This window comes from Bubalus kerabau, chromosome 9 (assembly GCF_029407905.1).
Source record: "Bubalus kerabau isolate K-KA32 ecotype Philippines breed swamp buffalo chromosome 9, PCC_UOA_SB_1v2, whole genome shotgun sequence".
Taxonomy (NCBI): Eukaryota; Metazoa; Chordata; class Mammalia; order Artiodactyla; family Bovidae; genus Bubalus; species Bubalus kerabau.
This window is the reverse complement of record NC_073632.1, coordinates 97,551,392-97,569,252: the sequence shown is the minus strand read 5'-3', so window position 1 is coordinate 97,569,252 and position 17,861 is coordinate 97,551,392. Positions and strand designations below refer to the sequence as shown.

The window sequence follows — 17,861 nt, the reverse complement described above, 5'->3', positions numbered from 1 at the left end:
AGCATTATACTTTTTCTTTAGAGAGAGGACATTTCACAGCCATCATAAATTTCTATTCTATGACCTTTCTTGTTTATTTTAACTGAGATAATAAAATTATAACAAGAAGAGCTGAAGGGAAAGTAGAGAATAATAAAAAACAAATGTCACCAGCTTATCAATTCACTTGCAGACATACCACCACGAGACTGAGACCTGAAAGGAAATGGAAGGTGAAACTGTTTTCGGGAAACACTTTGCAAACGAGCGTTTACTGTGTTTGCTCTTGCTGTTTTTCAGACTACCTTGACTCAAATATACAGTCAGTGTCAAAGGTACTATCAAGTGTTTCAAGCTGCTAACGACTGGCTTGAGGATGCTCATGAAATGTTACAACTGACAGGCAATGGCCTAGATGTGGAGAGTGCGGAGGAGAGTCTCAAAAGCCACATGGAATTTTTTAGTGCAGAGGATCAGTTCCACAGCAATCTGGAAGAGCTTCAAGGCCTGGTAGCCAAGCTGGACCCACTCATCAAGCCGACTGGAAAAGAGGACCTAGCACAGAAAATGGCCTCCCTGGAAGAGAAGAGCCAGACGATAATGCAGGATTCACATGCCCAGTTAGAGCTCTTGCAGAGGTACAGAAATTACTTTGTTCTTTATATTCTAGTGAAATAGGTTTTCATATGGAAAATTTGAATGCATTAAGGATGTACATGGGCTTCCCTGGTGGCTCAAATGATAAAGAATCTGCCTGCAATGCAGGAGACCTGGGTTTGATCTCTGGGTCCGGCAGATCTCCTGGAGAAGGGAAGGGCTATGCGCTCCAGTATTCTTGCCTGGAGAGTTCCATAGACAGAAAAGCCTGCTGGGCTACAGTCTGTGGGGTCGCAAAGAGTCAGATATGACTGAGAGACTAACACACTAAGGATGTACACCGGGGTTTTGCTGAAGGCTTAGATGGTAAGGAATCTGCCTGCAATGCAGGAGACTGGGGTTTGATCCCTGGCTTGGGAAGATCCTCTGGAGAAGGAATGGTAACTCACTCCAGTATTCTTGCCTGGGAAATCCCACAGACAGAGGAGCCTGGTGGGTTACAGTCCATGGGGTCACAAAGAGTCAGACATGACTGAGCAACTAAGAAGGAGCAGGAGCCCAAGGATGTAGATTATCATGTAAATTCATTCTCTTGAGTATCCCTAGACATGTTGACCTCAGAGCTCTTGCATAGAAATGTGTGATTTTAAGTTGTATCTTGACTTTTGTTGGATTTTTTTCAAGATGTGCAGCTCAATGGCAGGATTATCAGAAAGCAAGGGAAGAGGTTATCGAATTGATGAATGAAGCTGAAAAGAAATTGTCTGAGTTTTCTTTATTGAAGACTTCTTCCAGTCATGAAGCAGAAGAAAAATTGTCAGAACATAAGGTTAGTTTGCTGTTGTTGTTTTTAATACTCTTGTCATTGTAGCTGTAACGGGTCTTTGCACTATGGTAGTTCAAGAAACAAGTCAATAAATCCTCGTTCCCACGAGGGCTTCTTAAACAAAAAAAGGATGTGTTTAACCACATTTCAGAGCAATTTTAACTTAATTAAGTGCTGTCACTCATTTAGCATTCCATTGGAAAAGCATAGCTAGCTTTAAAAAGGTACATTGAGAGAAATTTGCTTCTGATAAGATGTGACACAGTAGATTTCAGTAAATACTTTCTGATGTAACTTAGATTACTTCAATTGAAATTCAAAAGTTAACAACTTGAGTTTCACTCATATATCACAGCAATATAAAGTTGAATGTGACATACTTAAATATTAAATTCTGTTCACTTATACCTTTGCTAATTTAAAAAAATGGGATAATGTCAGTCAGATAGATAGCATGTCAACTTTTTAATAAGTATTCACTGTGCTGCTTTAGAAAACTCACGCCTAACTCAATTACAAATTAAATGTAAAAGTAAGAATTAACAGAGGAAAATAAATGTATGTAGGAACATTTTCTTTTGCAGGTGATTTTGGACTTTACCAAAATCTGTTGAGTTTTTGAAAAAAATCATCTCTCCCTTCAACTTCTTTTCTCCTGTTCCCACTCCAGGCTTTAGTGTCAGTAATAAACTCTTTCCATGAGAAAATCGTGGCTTTAGAGGGTGAAGCTTCAGAACTGGAAAGAACCGGAAATGATGCCAGCAAAGCAGCCATAAGCAGGTCAACAACAGCTGTCTGGCAGCGTTGGACGCGGCTCCGTGCTGTGGCCCAGGACCAGGAGAAGTTACTGGAAGATGCAGTGGATGAGTGGACGAGCTTTAACAATAAGGTAATCACCATTACTGATGGGCTCAAAGTAGTGTCTCCTCACTGATGAGAATGTATCTTGAAAGCAATGTTTTGTCCCTTTTTTGAAATTGGCTTTATGAAAGTAAAAAGCCTTTTAAAAAAAAATCTCTGTCTCCATGACTTGAAAACCAAATCATGAAATAAAATACATAATGCAGTGTGCAGTTCGGTCCCAAGTCCAGGCCCATTTATTTTAATAAGAAAGAAAGAAACCAAGCAATTGCATATTGAGAGGAGAGCAAGCCAATTTTGCCTCATTTGTGGGGTTCCTAGTGAAATTTTCTTTCCTGGCCCTGAAAAAGCGCAAAACACTTTGTCTTTCCATGAAATAAGGAAGGAATTTAACTCATTTTTCAAATCATGTTTACTATCTTCTATTTTTTAAACAGGGTTCAGTGTTTTAAGCCACATCATCCTTTGACTCAAAGGCACATATTCATGTTAACATAAATATTGAGAAGAGTCTTTCTCTTATCTGTTTAGTAAAAAATAAAATTAAACCCTTTTCTATGTTATGAAGTCCCTGATTGCCCTAACATTATTTTGAGATTAAATCTTGAAACCCAGAATAATAGAAGTGGTCTTTTCTTCCATGTTAAGAGAATTGTTCATGTTTTAGCTTCCCAAGATTTAGAGTTGACACCATCGTCTCTACCGTGCATCAGTGTTTTTAGCATCAAATGTGGCATTTGTTGGAATAGTCCTCTCTTTTTCATTTTATTTACTTTTGAACTTCATAGTGTGTGCATTTGTCATCAGGTTAAAAAAGCCTCTGAAATGATTGATCAGCTGCAAGATAAATTACCGGGAAGCTCAGCAGAGAAGGCCTCAAAAGCAGAACTCGTAACTCTTCTTGAATACCATGACACATTCATCCTGGAGCTGGAACGACAACAGTCAGCCTTAGGGATGCTGCGGCAACAAGCGCTGAGCATGCTCCAGGATGGAGTCACACCATCCCCTGGGGGAGAGCCACCCACGGTGCAGGAGATCACAGCCATGCAGGACCGGTGCCTGAAGTAACTATACACCTGCCCTCATTCTCTGTTTCTAAACGTGGCCATGACCCAAAGGGACAAATGTGGTACTAAGAGTCTTGGGGGAGCTCCACCATGCCGCCTTAAAAACATGGGGATCTATTCCTATCATCCTTGCTATCTAGCACATATCGAGTCATATTAGAAATGTAGTGATGAAGCACACAGATTCAATCTCTACCTCCAGGCAGTTTGCAGTCAAGCAGCAGAGGTAGACAGCTAAAGATACATTTAGGTGGAGCATTTAAAGGGAGCTAAATGAAATCAAAGCAGAGGCAATTAACCTAGGAGAGGAGTCAAATCAGGCTTCCCCTCAGAAGGGATATTTAAGTTGAAAACTAAGCAGGTTTGAACCAGCCAATGAGGTAGGAGGAGAGTTCTGAAGACAAGGGAACAGCAAGTAAGCCAGCTTGGTAGTAAGCACTTTTAAGGAACTCTTGGGTGATGGGGTAATTCATGAGAGATGAAGCTTGAAAGGTTAACAGTTGGGAGATATTGAGATTTGGTTTTGATAAATCTTGATTACTCATTGGCTAAATTGGATAACAGAGACATTAGAGCAAGGATGATACCAAAGTCCAGGTAAATAAGAGTTATTTACTGATAGTGAATGTAGAGAAAGTTAATCTTAATGATATATAACCAGCTTGATTTACTTATTGGACCAAAGAGGAAATGTCACTATATAGTTTAACTCCTGAATTGACTAATATTATGTGTACTTAGTTGCTCAGTCATGTCTGACTCTTTGCGACACCATGGACAGCAGCTCACCAGGCTCCTCTGTCTATGGGGATTCTCCAGGCAAGAATACTGAACGGGGTTGCCAGGCCCTAGTAATATATCACTCATATGTATCCCACATTCACCCCTTCAATTATAGATGAATTCAGGATAATCTGACTCCACTTATTCAAACTTTGCAACCAAATTATGTCAATTCAAATAAAGACTTATAATTTGGATGCTGAGCATTATTAGTCATAAAATATCCAAAATTTGATTCTTTATTTAAAGGCTAGTCTCTAATAGGCACAAATATTCCAATTATACATTAATTTTTAGGGCTGATGATTCTGTACCATATAAGTAGATTTCCAAAAAGGAAATTTAAAAAATCAGACAATCTCCAGGTTATTTTAGACAGGAAAATGGATTGCAGTGTAGTGGCATGGGAGTATGTCAGCTCTCCATTTTCCAGGGATAAATCATTCACTCCACATTAAGTGTATTCTTGTTGTATTTAAAGTAAGTTTAAATGTTACTGAAAATTATCTGGCAGTTAGGGGGAAGTGTCTTTACTTGGAAAAAAATAGAAGGTTTTACTTTTTAACATCTGTTTTTGACAATATGATGTCATGTACTGGAGGTTTCCTTTCATTTCAATCCATGTCTGCTTTCTTCCCTTAATGTTTCTAAAGCATGCAGGAGAAAGTCAAGAAGAACGGGAAGATAGTAAAGCAAGAGCTCAAGGAACGAGAAGTGGTGGAGACACACATCAGTTCAGTAAAATCTTGGGTTCAGGAAACGAAGGAATACTTGGGGAATCCAACAATAGAAATAGATGCTCAACTTGAAGAACTTAAGGTACAAAATTCATTCCCTAGACTCATCATTTAAAAAAACAGTGCTGATTTTAATCACATATTCTTGTTTATATTCAATGAGATATTGAAATGAAATCTTTTAGAAATGTTTTACATGAAAGGCTCTTAGTGTTAGTTCATTGGACATTCTTTTGTTCCATATAAAGTGGACATGCTTCTTATTTAGAGACTAAGGAAATGTTTGTTTTTTGTAAATGTGTTTCTCTAATTCTACCCTTAATCCAATTTTGAGGAACCATACATATCCTTGTCTCTGTACGTGTAAAAATCAATTTCCTTATCTGGCTCCTAGAAATTTCCTATGTTGATCTTTCCTTCAGATTCTCCTAACAGAAGCCATAAATCACCAACAGAATGTTGAAAAAATGGCTGAAGAACAGAAGAATAAGTACCTTGGTCTTTATACTATATTACCTTCTGAACTCTCCCTTCAGCTCGCTGAAGTGGCTTTGGACTTAGGAACTACCCATGACCAGGTAAACCTGCAGTCAAGAAAGAGTAGCTTTCCATTCTTTATTGTCTCAGTACTCTTGTGTAACAGTGCAGGATTTTCAGTCACGTCTTCATGGAAACAGAGTTAAAAAACAGATCAGTAGTAAACAATAATATTAAATTAAAGGTTTTATTCATAGGCGAGAAGCATATGAAATGATATTAAATGTAAACAATAATGTCAAACATTAAAGATAATTTATATGACTTCCCTAACCTTTCCCCCCAAAAATAATTAGTCAAAGAAACAAAGAAAGCAAGATATATTTCATGTATTCAACAAATATTTATTGAGTACCCAGAGTCTGCCAGGCACTCTTCTCTTTGTTATTTTAGTTCAGTGGTTCAGCGTGATGTCGTAGGTGAAGATATTTGAATAAAAGGAAAACAGTTAAAAATAAAGTAGAATCAGGAATGAGATTTTTATCCAAAATTCATGCTGTAAGGTCCTGTATTTTATCTAGAGGAAGGTCTGTCAGTCTAACTTCCAAACAATCAAGGAAGGGAATGAAACATAATACATGTATGTGTATATATATATATATATATATATATTATATAAATATATAAATATATATATTTTAAATCTTTTCTTTTTAAGGAAAGTGATACATAGCCATTCATAATACTTAGAACAGGGAGATTTTTATATTAGACCTCATAAGAAGGATACACTTCCATGTATTTCATGAAAATAGCTTCAGTAGCATCTGTATGCAAACACAATGGGTTTTAAGACCTTCTTGGTGGCCCAATGTTAAAGCAATTTAGTTAAAACTGGTCAGTAGAAAAAAAAAAGATAGTTCTAAACTGCTACACGAAATGGAAAGTAGTATTGCACTATAGAAACTGTAATATTCATGCAAGTGTGCTGTACCTTTTGAACTTGCCAGTGTACGATGCAATGTGTTTAAAGATTCTCATCAAAATCCAATTCTACTGTATCATGCGTTTGACCTAAATTAAAATGCAATTTTCTGTTTTAAATATTTAATTTACTTATTTGGTTTTTCTTCTTAGACATTGGAGGGTTTGTCAGGATGGATGATTTGTCAAGTTCAGATCTTAAAAAAAGAAGTTCAAATCTCATTTTTTTTTAACCCCTCTGGATAAATTTCCCTATTATAAAATTATTCACATGCATTCCATTTATGTTAGCACTCAACTGAAAATAATGAAATAAAAAAAAAGGTATTCATTTCTTGATATATTTCCTTGCTACTGAGGAGATTTTACTTTGGCCACATGATGTGAAGAGCCAACTCACTGGAAAGGACCCTGATGCTAGGAAAGATTGAGGGCAGAAAGAGAAGGGGGCGACAGAGGGTGAGATGGCTGAATGGTGTCACCAACTTGATGGACATGAGTTTCAGCAAGCTCCAGGAGATGGTGAATGACAGGGAACCCTGGCGTGATGCAGTCCTTGGGGTCACAAAGAGTCAGACAGGACTTCATAACTGAACAACAACCACAAAGGAGATCTGATTTGACAAAACATCTACTTCTGCCTCATTGACTATGCTAAAGCCTTTGACTGTGTGCATCACAACAAACTGGAAAATTCTTAAAAAGATGGGAATACCAGACCACCTTACCTGCCTTCTGAAAAATCTGTATTCAGGTCAAGAAGCAACAGTTAGAACTGGACAGAGAACAAAAACTGGTTCCAGATTGGGAAAGGAGTAGACTTGCTTATTTAACTTATATGCTGAGTACATCATGCAAAAGGGTAGGCTGGATGAAGCACAAGCTGGAATCAAGATTGCTGGGAAAGACATCAGTAACCTTAGATATGCAGATGGTACCACCCTTATGGCAGAAAGAGGAATTAAAGAGCCTCTTGATGAAGGTGAAAGAGGACAGTGAAAAAGCTGGCTTAAAACTCAACATTCAAAAAAACAAAGATCATGGTATCTGGTCCCATCATTTCATGGCAAATAGATGGGAAAAAATAGAAACAGTGAGAGACTTTATTTTCTTGGGCTCCAAAATCACTGCAGATGGTGACTGCAACCATGAAATTAAAAGATGCTTGTTCCTTGGAAGAAAAGCTGAGAGAGTCAATTCTTAGGCAAACTGATAAGAAGTCTGGGGTCCTGGAGGAGGAGAAAGGGGCCTGGGGTTCTCAAGAAGGAGGAGGAAAGGACAAACTTAATTTTTTTTCTCTACATTCCTTAGTGTTAGTCACATAAAATGTTTTTTTTTCTTCTTCTTCTTTAAGCCTAGAACTGATGATTATACAACAAACAACTCAGTTTATTGTGTACTAGGGATTATACAACAATGTATCCTGCTTGAGGACAGTTTCTCCTTCCTGAAAACCTTCTGACTAATCCTGATATCTTAAAATGTAAATTATGGGAGTGGGTCTAGTAGGATCTTTCTATTGTTAAATTCTAATCCTGTTATACTAAAATTTAAATTGTGGGAGTGGGTCTAGCCAAGTTTTAAAACTTGAGGCATTTTTTTGATTTATTGTAATAACTGCAAGGAGATCCAACCAGTCCATCCTAAAGGAGATCAGTCCTGGGTGTTCATTGGAAGGACTGATGCTGAAGCTGAAACTCCAATACTTTGGCCACCTCATGCAAAGAGTTGACTCATTGGAAAAGACCCTGATGTTGGGAGGGATTGAGGGCAGGAGAAGGGGATGACAGAGGATGAGATGGCTGGATGGCATCACCGACTCGATGGACATGAGTTTGGATAAACTCTGGGAGTTGGTGATGGACAGGAAGGCCTGGCATGCTGTGATTCATGGGCTCTCAAAGAGTCAGACATGATTAAGCGACTGAACTGAACTGAACTGAATAAGTAATTTAAAAAGTATATAACTCCCTTGCTAACACTAGTGAAGGGGGCACTCTCCGTCCCACTTCTGATGTCTATGTCCGAACCTTTCTCTGTCCCTTTTTACTTTAATAAAACTCCACTACACAAAAGCTCTTGAGTGATCAAGCCTGGTCTCTGGTTCCGAAGTTAATTCTTCTTTGGAGATCAGGAATCTGATACTGTTCACTGTAAGCTATCAAAGCTATGACCAACCTAGACAGGATATTAAAAAGCAGAGACAACAAAAGTCCATCTAGTCAAAGCTATGGTTTTTCCAATAGTCATGTATGGGTGTGAGAGTTAGACCATAAAGGAGGCTCAGCGCTGAAGAATCGATGCTTTTGTACCGTGGTGTTGGAGAAGACTCTTGAGAGTCCCTTGGACTGCAAGGAGATCCAACCTGTCCATCCTAAAGGAAATCAGTCCTGAATATTCATTGGAAAGACTGATGCTGAAGCTAAAGCGCCAATACTTTGGCCACCTGAGGCGAAGAACTGACTCATTGGAAAAGAACCTGATTCTGAGAAAGATTGAAGGCCACGATGGAGGATGAGATGGTTGGATGGCATCACCAAGTCAATGGACAAGAGTTTGAACAGGCTCCAGGAGTTGGTGAAGGACAGGGAAGCCTGGCGTGCTGCAGTCCATGATGTTGCAAAAAATCAGACACAACCGAGTGACTGAACAACAACAATATATTACAAAATGAGCAGCACAGTAAATCTAGTTAGTATTCAAAACTACATATAGTTATAAAATTTTTTCATGTGATGAAAACTTTTAAGAACTACTCAACAACCTTCAAGTATGCAACATAGGAATGTTAACTACAATCCCCACGCTACTATATATTACATCCCCAAGACTTAAAGATATTTTTAAAGGCCTTTCATTTATGTAAAGGAAATATTTCTTTACCATCTTCTCTTCAACATTATGAGCAAAATATAAATGTTTGTAATCACATCAAATTAAAGCCATTGGAAATGTATAAATATTAGCTGTTATTTTTTCATTTTCCTTTCCACTGGATGTGCTCAGGGTCACACTATAAGATGGTAATTGGAAGTTAGAAAAAGAGTTAACAGGTCATTAACAGCTACTCATGAAAAGGTACACAGAAGCAAATATGTGTGCCTCCAGTTATCTGGACGCGTTTTCCGTTTTATGAAGAAAAAGGCTTAGAAGAGTTTGTGTTTAGGATCACACAGTAAATGGAGAAGATAGAATTCAAACTCAGCTATCTACACTGCTATCTGTAAACATTTAATGAGTGAATCATTGTACATGTGTTGCTAGTTCCTTTGCTGAAATAGCAGCAGAAAGCACAGTGAATACATAAAAATAGCAGGAAGTAAGGCTGCAAGGAACACCATGCGAGCCCGTAACTGCACATGGCTGGTTTGAGGAGGTACATGGATACCAAAGCAGCACCGATGACCAACAATGCCTTTCGGCAACATCTGAAAATTGAAGTTATTAGTATTAATTATTCAGTTTTAACCATGATTGGTTTTCCTGTTTTTATTGATTGTTTAGATCCAGGACAAAGTACAAGAAGTTGAACAGAGCAAGGCCATGAGTCAGGAATTCAGCCAGCAAATTCAGAAGATAGCCAGAGATCTCACAACTATTCTAACCAAGCTGAGAGCAAAGACAGATAATTTAGTTCAAGCTAAAACTGACCAAAAGGTAAGGAAGGGAAAGTGGAAATATAAGGGGTGCTATTCAATGCCTTAAAATATTTTGGGTGCATTAGTTTATTTTGAAGATATTAAAAAATAAATAAAACCTTTCTTATCAGGCTTCATCAAAACCAGACAATAAAGGCAGGTGGTTTATAGCTCAGTTTGTGAAGAATTTGCCTGCAACGCAGGAGACCCCAGTTCAATTCCTGGACTGGGAAAATTTCCTGGAGACCCTTCTGGAGTCTGGATAGGCTACCCCCTCCAGTGTTCTTAGGCTTCCCTGGTGTCTCAGTCAGTAAAGAATCCACTTGGCAATGCAGGAGACTTGGGTTTGATCCCTGGGTTGGGAAGGTCCCCTGGGGAAGGGCATGGCAATCCACTCCAGTATTCTTGCCTGGAGAATCCCCATGGAAAGAAGAGCCTGGCTGGCTATAGTCTATGGGATCTCAAAGAGTTGGACACGACTGAGCGACTAAGCACAGCACAAAGAAATTTTATAAATACAGTAGTATAATGTATTATCATAGTAAAACTGAATTCATAAATATGCATGTATATGTAGGTAAGAGGGAAGAGTGTCAAAGCCTAAATGATGGCTGAGTAACTTAAGTACATATATGCATTTCAAAATGAAGGATGTTCTTGGTACTTAAATCTGTGTTCTCACTCTGCCAATGAGTGAAGTGACTAATCCTTTTTGGGTGGGACAGAAGGAAAATTTTAGCTCTCTCAACCTCCTAGGAAATAAACACCAGTTACAAAACATCCTGCTCTTCCTTTCCAACCGAAGAAACAGAAATGAGCAGATCATAGTAGAATTTTTCTTTACAGTGTTTGGCTTTTACAAAAATCATTTAAAATACAATCCTTCTGATTACAGAAAATCTGGGAAAATTTATTTTCAGTAGTCTAATGTGCTTTCTTTTTGATGACCATCCAGGTGCTAGGAGAGGAATTAGATGGCTGTCACTTAAAATTAATGGAACTGGATAAAGCAGTGCAAAAATTCTCCGAACAGAATGGCCAGCTAGGTAAACCACTGGCCAAGAAGATAGGAAAACTGACTGAACTTCACCAGCAGACCATCAGACAGGCTGAGAACCAGCTCTCCAAGCTCAACCAAGTATGCTTTCCAGACTGGCAATCAACATTCTCTATGGCCAAAATTCAATTTTCTGTTTTTTGCTTTTAAAAATAAGTAAAAAAATAATATCAACAATAAGAGTAATTTAAGTGTAGTTTATCTCATATCATGCCTGTTATTCCTAAGATTTATTTATACATGTAAACCTGACTTCATATCAAACCATATTATAAATTCATTCACAAAGGTGTTCATATAAATGGACTTTTTTATGAATATATATATATGTTTGTCTTTACTTAATCTTTACTGAATTGGTTCAGGTCATGCTTCATCATAATTGTTGAGTATAGACTAAACTTTTGCAAATTGAGTATGTTGTTTTTCTGCAGTCAAATATGAGTTAAATCAGAATTTGCAACCAGTAAATTATAATATTGAAAGTTATAATCCCCACCTACCACCTCCTTACTAAAGAGCTATACAGAGGAATAAGAGATGAGAGTGGAGACTTTTTTTTTAAAGACAGATTATTCAAGCATATTAGGAAATTGGACTTCATCCTAACGTCACTGGGAAGTCTTTAATAGGTTTTCAATAAGGAAATTATTTTTCATGATACCTTTAGATATCATAGATATTACAATGATCAACTGCCAGGCTTGTTGTATCCAAAGAGAAATAGAAGACTGATTTCTAGCTCAAGAAGCAGAGTATCTTTTTTTTTATCTGAATGGTAATGATTTATTTTTCAGGCAGCATCCCATCTAGAAGAATACAATGAAATGCTTGAGTTAATTTTAAGGTGGATTGAGAAAACTAAAATCTTGGTACATGGAAAGATTGCATGGAATTCTGCAAGCCAGCTTCGAGAACAATACATTTCACATCAGGTAACTTTAGCAAAAATAGTTTTCAAAAGGTAACTAAGAGGGTAATTTGATTTAACTGGCTAGATTGACAGAAAATTTGGAAGAATGTGATGAAAAATTATTTAAGATGCCAAGAAAAATGAAAGCCAAGGTAGCTTTAACAACTTGTCCTGGGGATTGAAAAAAAAAAAGCAGCTACCCATGAGATTTCATAACACTGAATAAGTAAATAAATATTCTCTATCACCTCTAAATTTTCCATTCCCCAAGACCAAAAATAATCATCCATATAGTATCTTTTTTTTTTTTTTTTGCAGCTTCTTTGAAACAATTGTACACAGGGATATGGTGGGAAATTCTACCCTTAGGAAGAGATGCAGGGACAGGTGGAAAGATAACAAGCTTTAGACTCAGACTGATGGGAAAACCAAGTCCTGCCACTTAGGGCTGTGTACTTTGGAGCAAACTACTTTGCCTTTCAGAATCCAGTCTTCTCATCAGTAAGATGGAGATGTAAATAATATGCATATTGCAGAGTTGTCACGAGGATCAAATGGTTTAACATATGTGCAATCATCAAGCACAACGCCTGGCACCTGTGGGCTCGGTCAGAGCCTGAATCTCATGCCTCCTCCTTCTAGCGCTTCCACCTGGTCACAGGGAGCTGACCTCCTGCAGGAAGTAGGGGCCAGCTGGAATGAGTCCACCACATGGAGGCTGCATGACTTCACTTCCTCTGAAGTTTTCTCTTGGCCATATCATCCAGGAAATTATTTCATCTTTTTAAATTTAGGCTTGAGTTAGATACTTTCCTATCCCAGGGGATACCTGGATCTTTTAGGGGATACCTCGGTATCTTTTAGCCCAGTTATCAGGCCATCAAATACAAAATGGTCCTTGTTTAAGTTACATGGATATCCTCAAGTATGTTCGATTTTCTTTTTTGTTCTGATTTATGTATACTCGTGTCTTTTAAATACATCCCCTTTTCCATTCGTGTTGACAGAGTTCTAGATCAAAACCTCATTTTCCCCTTCTGGGAATGCTTTAACAGGCTCCTAATTAGTTTCCCTGTATTTATTGTTCTTCTCTAATCAATCTTGCACTCTCCTCTCAAGAAGTCTTTCTTAAACAATTGCAGAGTTGTTCTGTTTGAGGATCTGCATTATGCATTAACAGACAAGACGTAAGTTACAAATGGTTGTAGACAATGGAAAAATACTCATTAGAGATCTAGAATGCAAACTTAAAGCATTTTCATTGTCAAGTTAACACTATTATTTAAAAGCTCATATTTAAGGAAGCGAGAGCTCTTAGACACTGTTGGTAACTTGGTAAAATCTTTTTGAAAAACAGTTGGAAAATGTATCATGCTCATCAAAACATTACTGCTCTGTAATCCAAAATGTAGGAAATTTTTTATATGAGTATTAATAACTATACTGAAATTTTAAAGAAAACTTAAATAATGTTAAAAAAGGTTTTCTGAATAAATTTTTGGATTTAATAAGATATAATGTAGACCATGAAGGTTTTAATTGACCATGAAGGTTTTCTTTTTAGTTTTTAAAAATAGCCCCTATTCTCATTCATTTATTTATTCAATAAACGTTTATAGAGTGCTTTCCAAAGCTAGGAATTTTGTTAGGCATTGGAATACAAAGAATATTCCTTGCCTTGCCCCAGGGAGTTGATAATTGAAGGGAGAAAAGAGATGGAGGGGGTTCCCAGGTGGTAAAGAATCCTCCTGCCAATGCGGGAGACCCAGGAGACACAGATTCGCTCCCTGGGTTGGGAGGATCCCCTGGAATAGGAAATGGCACCCAACTCTAGTATTCTTGCCTGGAAAATCTCATGGACAGAGGAGCCTGGTGGGCTACAGTCCAGCGGGCCGCAGAGAGTCAGACATGACTGAGTGACTAAGCACCAGGAGACAGGTTAGATTAAGGAAGGAAAGAAACTGGGCATCCCGGGTGGCCCTAGTTGGAAAGAACCTACCTGCCGGTGCAGGAGATGCAAGAGATGTGGGCTCAATTGCTGGGTTGGGAAGATTACCTGGAGGAGGGCATGGCAACCCACTCCAGTATTCTTGCCTGGAGAATCCCATGAACAGCAGAGCCTGGCAAGCTACAGTCCTTGGGGGTCACAAAGAGTTGGACACGACTGAAACGACTTAGCAGAGAGCAGCACAAGGAAGGAAAAGGTGACTCTGAGCTGAGTCCTGAAAAACACACAGCCTAAAATGCTCTGGAAAATCCCAGCAGAAAGAGGGAGGGGTGCTCTGCTTGGTGCACTGAGGTGCTTTGCTGAGAGCTGGAAAGAGCCCAGAGAGATAAGAGACGACAAAGACAGGTCATGAGAGCCTATGGAGTTCTTGACCTTTCTCCTGAAGTCACTCTAAGCCTTTGACAGACATTCTGCAGGCAAGTGACAAGCTCAGACTTACAGTTTAAGAAAGATGGCTTAGAAGCCTGTGGAAGACAGATTGATGAAGGTAAGACAACGTAGACAGTGGTTTCAATAACCCAGTAGACAGTGACAAAGTCTCATTTAGGAGGCTGAGAGGACAAAAATCAAGGGGCTTTACCTAGCGAGAATTCTGGACTTGGAGGCTTCTGGATTTGGGTAAAAGAGAGAGGAGCCCAGGATGGTTGGCAGGTTTTTCTGACTTGGGCAGGTGGCTGGGTTGGGTGCATCAAGGGCACAGGGGGACAGAGGTCAGGTGTCGGTGGTGACCTCACACAGATGCTCAGGAGAGAACTCAGCCTATACACAATGTTCCAGGGAGTTCTGTCATGTCTGCCTGCCTTAAGAATTAATGAAAACTGCCTTGACTTTATCCAAAAACAATGCACAGAAAATGCATGTGTTTTAATGCCAGGCGAAAAAGATAGGAAATTGTAGGTATCTTATGATCTCAATCACCTAAAATTATACCCAAATTGAACAGCAGTTATCCCTTACTTAAAGTCATTCCCGGGGTATGGGATTGCGGAATATTTTATCTTCTTTATTTTTCAATATTTTTTAAGCTTTATAATATATGCTATATAATATATATATATATATATATATAATATTGCAAAAGAAAACAATGTACTTTACTTTTAAAAAAAGGGATCTATTGCGAAAGAGTAATGTCCCACCTCCCGTTTCTCCTCTTTACACATCGCATGCCCCAGGAACTGCACATTTTGTGCCCACTCACCTCTGTGCCTTTTCTTATGCTGTCCCGTCAGCATAAAAGGTCTTTCCTTTTCCTCTCCATCTGTACAAATACAAACATTCTCTGACTTAGCTCTGATGTGACTTTCCAGGAAGCCTTCTCCCAACCCTCGTACAGGTAATAGCACCTCTCATTTCCGGCATCCTTAACCCTTTCTTCTCTCTCACTCTACTCATACAATGCATATTATATGCTTATTATTCCACTCATATGATTGTTAGTCTCAATAGATGATGCTGCCCTGAATGCCAAGGGCTTTGTTTAATCCCAAATAGTTTCTACCCCTTTGTCTCACTTCAAGCATTTGAGTCTTATTTTCGTATCTTAGATCCATATATGCTTAGAGCTTAGCTATAGAATATGATAGCTGAAAAGCAGCTCTTTAGTTGAATATGAGAAAAGAGAGGCCAGTGAGCTGATGAAGACACCCAGTGCCTCAGAGCATCACCACTGCTAGAATATTCCTGTCCTGAGTAGCTTGGGGTGGCAGACTGAGCACTAACCTTATGGTTCAACACACATGGCCTCAACAGATTGTTTACAGCTCCTGAACTTTGATTTCTTTTTCTCTGAAAAGGGGGTGACAGGAAGTGGGAAGCAGGCACAGGGCAGAATAAAATACACAATAAAACAGAATAAAATACACAACCTACACAGTGTGCACGGGGAAATGTAAATTAAATCTCCGTATCCCTTTCCCAATCTGATGGTCTTTACACCATACTTTACTGTTTACCTCTTTACCTACCTATCAATGTCCTGGATGTTGATAATTCACTCTAGACCATGCTAGAAGAATCTGAAGATATTCACAATGATCTGGAAGCAATGACCGAGAAATTACAGTACCTCGATAGTGTGTACCATACAGAAACAATGTCTCAGCAAGTGGCAGACCTGGGACGGGAGACTGAGGAGCTGCGACAGGTGATCAAAATTCGTTTACAGAGTCTCCACGATGCTGCCAAGGTAAAAAAAAAAAAAAAAAAAGGTTATTTAAATGGAAAAGTCTATCATTATGGGCTTCCCAGGTGGCACAGTGGTAAAGATTTCTCCTGGCAATGCAGGAGACACAAGAGATGCAGTTTCGATCCCTGGGTTGGGAAGATTCCCTGGAATAAGAAGTGGCAACCCACTTCAGTATTCTTGCCTGGAAAATTCTATGGACAGAGGAGCCTGGCAGACTACAGTCCAGGGGGTCGCAAAGAGTCCGACATGACTGAGCGACTGAGTGCACACATCATTAAAAACAACAATGGCACGTCCTTAGCAGTTCAGTGGTTAAGACTCTGTGCTGCCAATGCAAAGGACATGGGTTCGATCCCTGGCAGGGGAGACAAGATCCCCCTTGCTGTTGGGGGATGCTGTGACCATAAAATAAAATACATAGATACATTTTTAAAGTAAAAACAAATGGTGGCAGGAAGTGCAGGTAGATGCTCACCTCTAATGAGCCTTCTTGACTATGAATGTTACTCTCTTATGCCTGATGCATGGGGAGGTCACACAATACCCGTTGGAGTTTGAAGCAGACAAAGGTTTATTACAGGGCCGGGCAAGGAAGCAGATGGCTCATGTCCAAAAAACCCATAACATCTCGAAGGGTTTCAGCAAAGCATTGTTAAGGCCAGATGAGGAAGGAGTTTTGAAGCATCTGTGATCAGCTCATGCACAATTCTCTGATTGGCTGATGGTGGGGTGACAGGGTGGTGGCTTAACATTATCAGTCCTTAAGCCCCAGGACGCCTGGGGTTGTGTGCTCTGAGTCATCAAGTAGTTAACACCATCCATTTGGTGGGAGATTTTAACACCTGTAAAACAAGTCAGGGAATTTACATCAGATACTATGATCTGGGTACTTCAAAGAGGAGCTAAAATAGAGGGTATAAGGGGAAGGGTCTGCCCCAGAAGGCCTTATAGGGGGTCATGCTATTCCTGAATCTGAGGTTCTTGGATGTCTTGAGGCAGAAAGAATTCAGTGAGAGATAAAGTTATAGGTAAGAAGTGGGTTTATTTAGAGAGAAACACACTACACAGAGCATGGGCCATCTTAGAAGGTGAGAGAGAGCCCCGAAATATTGTGGTTCATTTTTATGGGCTGGGAAGTTTCATAGGTTAATGAGTGGGAGGATTATCCCAATTATTTTGGGGGGAAAGAACGGGGATTTCCAGGAACTGGGCCACCACCCATTTTTTAACTTATGATTGACCTCAGAACTGTTCTGGTGCTGGTGCAGGTATGATTTAGATGCAAGTGTATTCCCAATAGAACATAACGAGGCTCAAGGGCTACTGGAAGTGAATCTTCTGCCATCTTGGACCTAGTCGGTTCTAATCAGTTTTTGTCATGTCCTATGGCTATGTCATTGTTTTAATGGTTGTGCCCCTCCCCCCTTCCCTTTGTTTCACTGCCTGTTTACATGATAGTAGTCTCCACCTATGACTTTGGACTTCAAGTGCTTATATATCAACATTGATGTCACTCTTACTCTGCAGGATATGAAAAAATTTGAAGCAGAGCTCAGAAACTTACAAGTTGCTTTGGAGCAAGCCCAGACAACCCTGACTTCTCCAGAAGTTGGACGTCTAAGTCTCAAGGAGCAACTCTCTCACCGACAGGCAAGCAAAAATAATTCAGGGGAAATGAGAGGGGAGCTATATTTTTGAAAAAGAAAGGATAGTTAGGAAAAGTGATTTCTAAACTTATTGTCT

At 39.1% G+C, this 17,861-nt stretch overlaps 1 protein-coding gene and 1 long non-coding RNA gene across 17 annotated transcripts in view; one reads left to right on the top strand and one right to left on the bottom strand.

The window, feature by feature from the left end:
- The window catches only part of SYNE1 (spectrin repeat containing nuclear envelope protein 1), a 495,794-nt gene that overhangs the window by 283,885 nt on the left and 194,048 nt on the right, over positions 1-17,861 (top strand). For all 16 annotated transcript variants that reach the window (XM_055536003.1, XM_055535999.1, XM_055535996.1 and 13 more), the window contains 11 exons: positions 280-617; positions 1,261-1,405; positions 2,073-2,291; positions 3,071-3,330; positions 4,770-4,935; positions 5,276-5,431; positions 9,819-9,971; positions 10,908-11,090; positions 11,807-11,944; positions 15,933-16,118; positions 17,646-17,768. In XM_055536003.1, coding sequence (XP_055391978.1) covers positions 280-617; positions 1,261-1,405; positions 2,073-2,291; positions 3,071-3,330; positions 4,770-4,935; positions 5,276-5,431; positions 9,819-9,971; positions 10,908-11,090; positions 11,807-11,944; positions 15,933-16,118; positions 17,646-17,768 — 2,067 coding nt within the window. The remainder of the gene's footprint in view (positions 1-279; positions 618-1,260; positions 1,406-2,072; positions 2,292-3,070; positions 3,331-4,769; positions 4,936-5,275; positions 5,432-9,818; positions 9,972-10,907; positions 11,091-11,806; positions 11,945-15,932; positions 16,119-17,645; positions 17,769-17,861) is intronic.
- On the bottom strand, positions 12,948-16,729 carry LOC129620163 (uncharacterized). Its single transcript, XR_008698407.1, has 4 exons — positions 16,594-16,729; positions 15,898-16,110; positions 15,132-15,191; positions 12,948-13,083 (listed from the first exon to the last, which is right to left on the bottom strand). It is a non-coding gene; the product is annotated as an uncharacterized LOC129620163 (long non-coding RNA).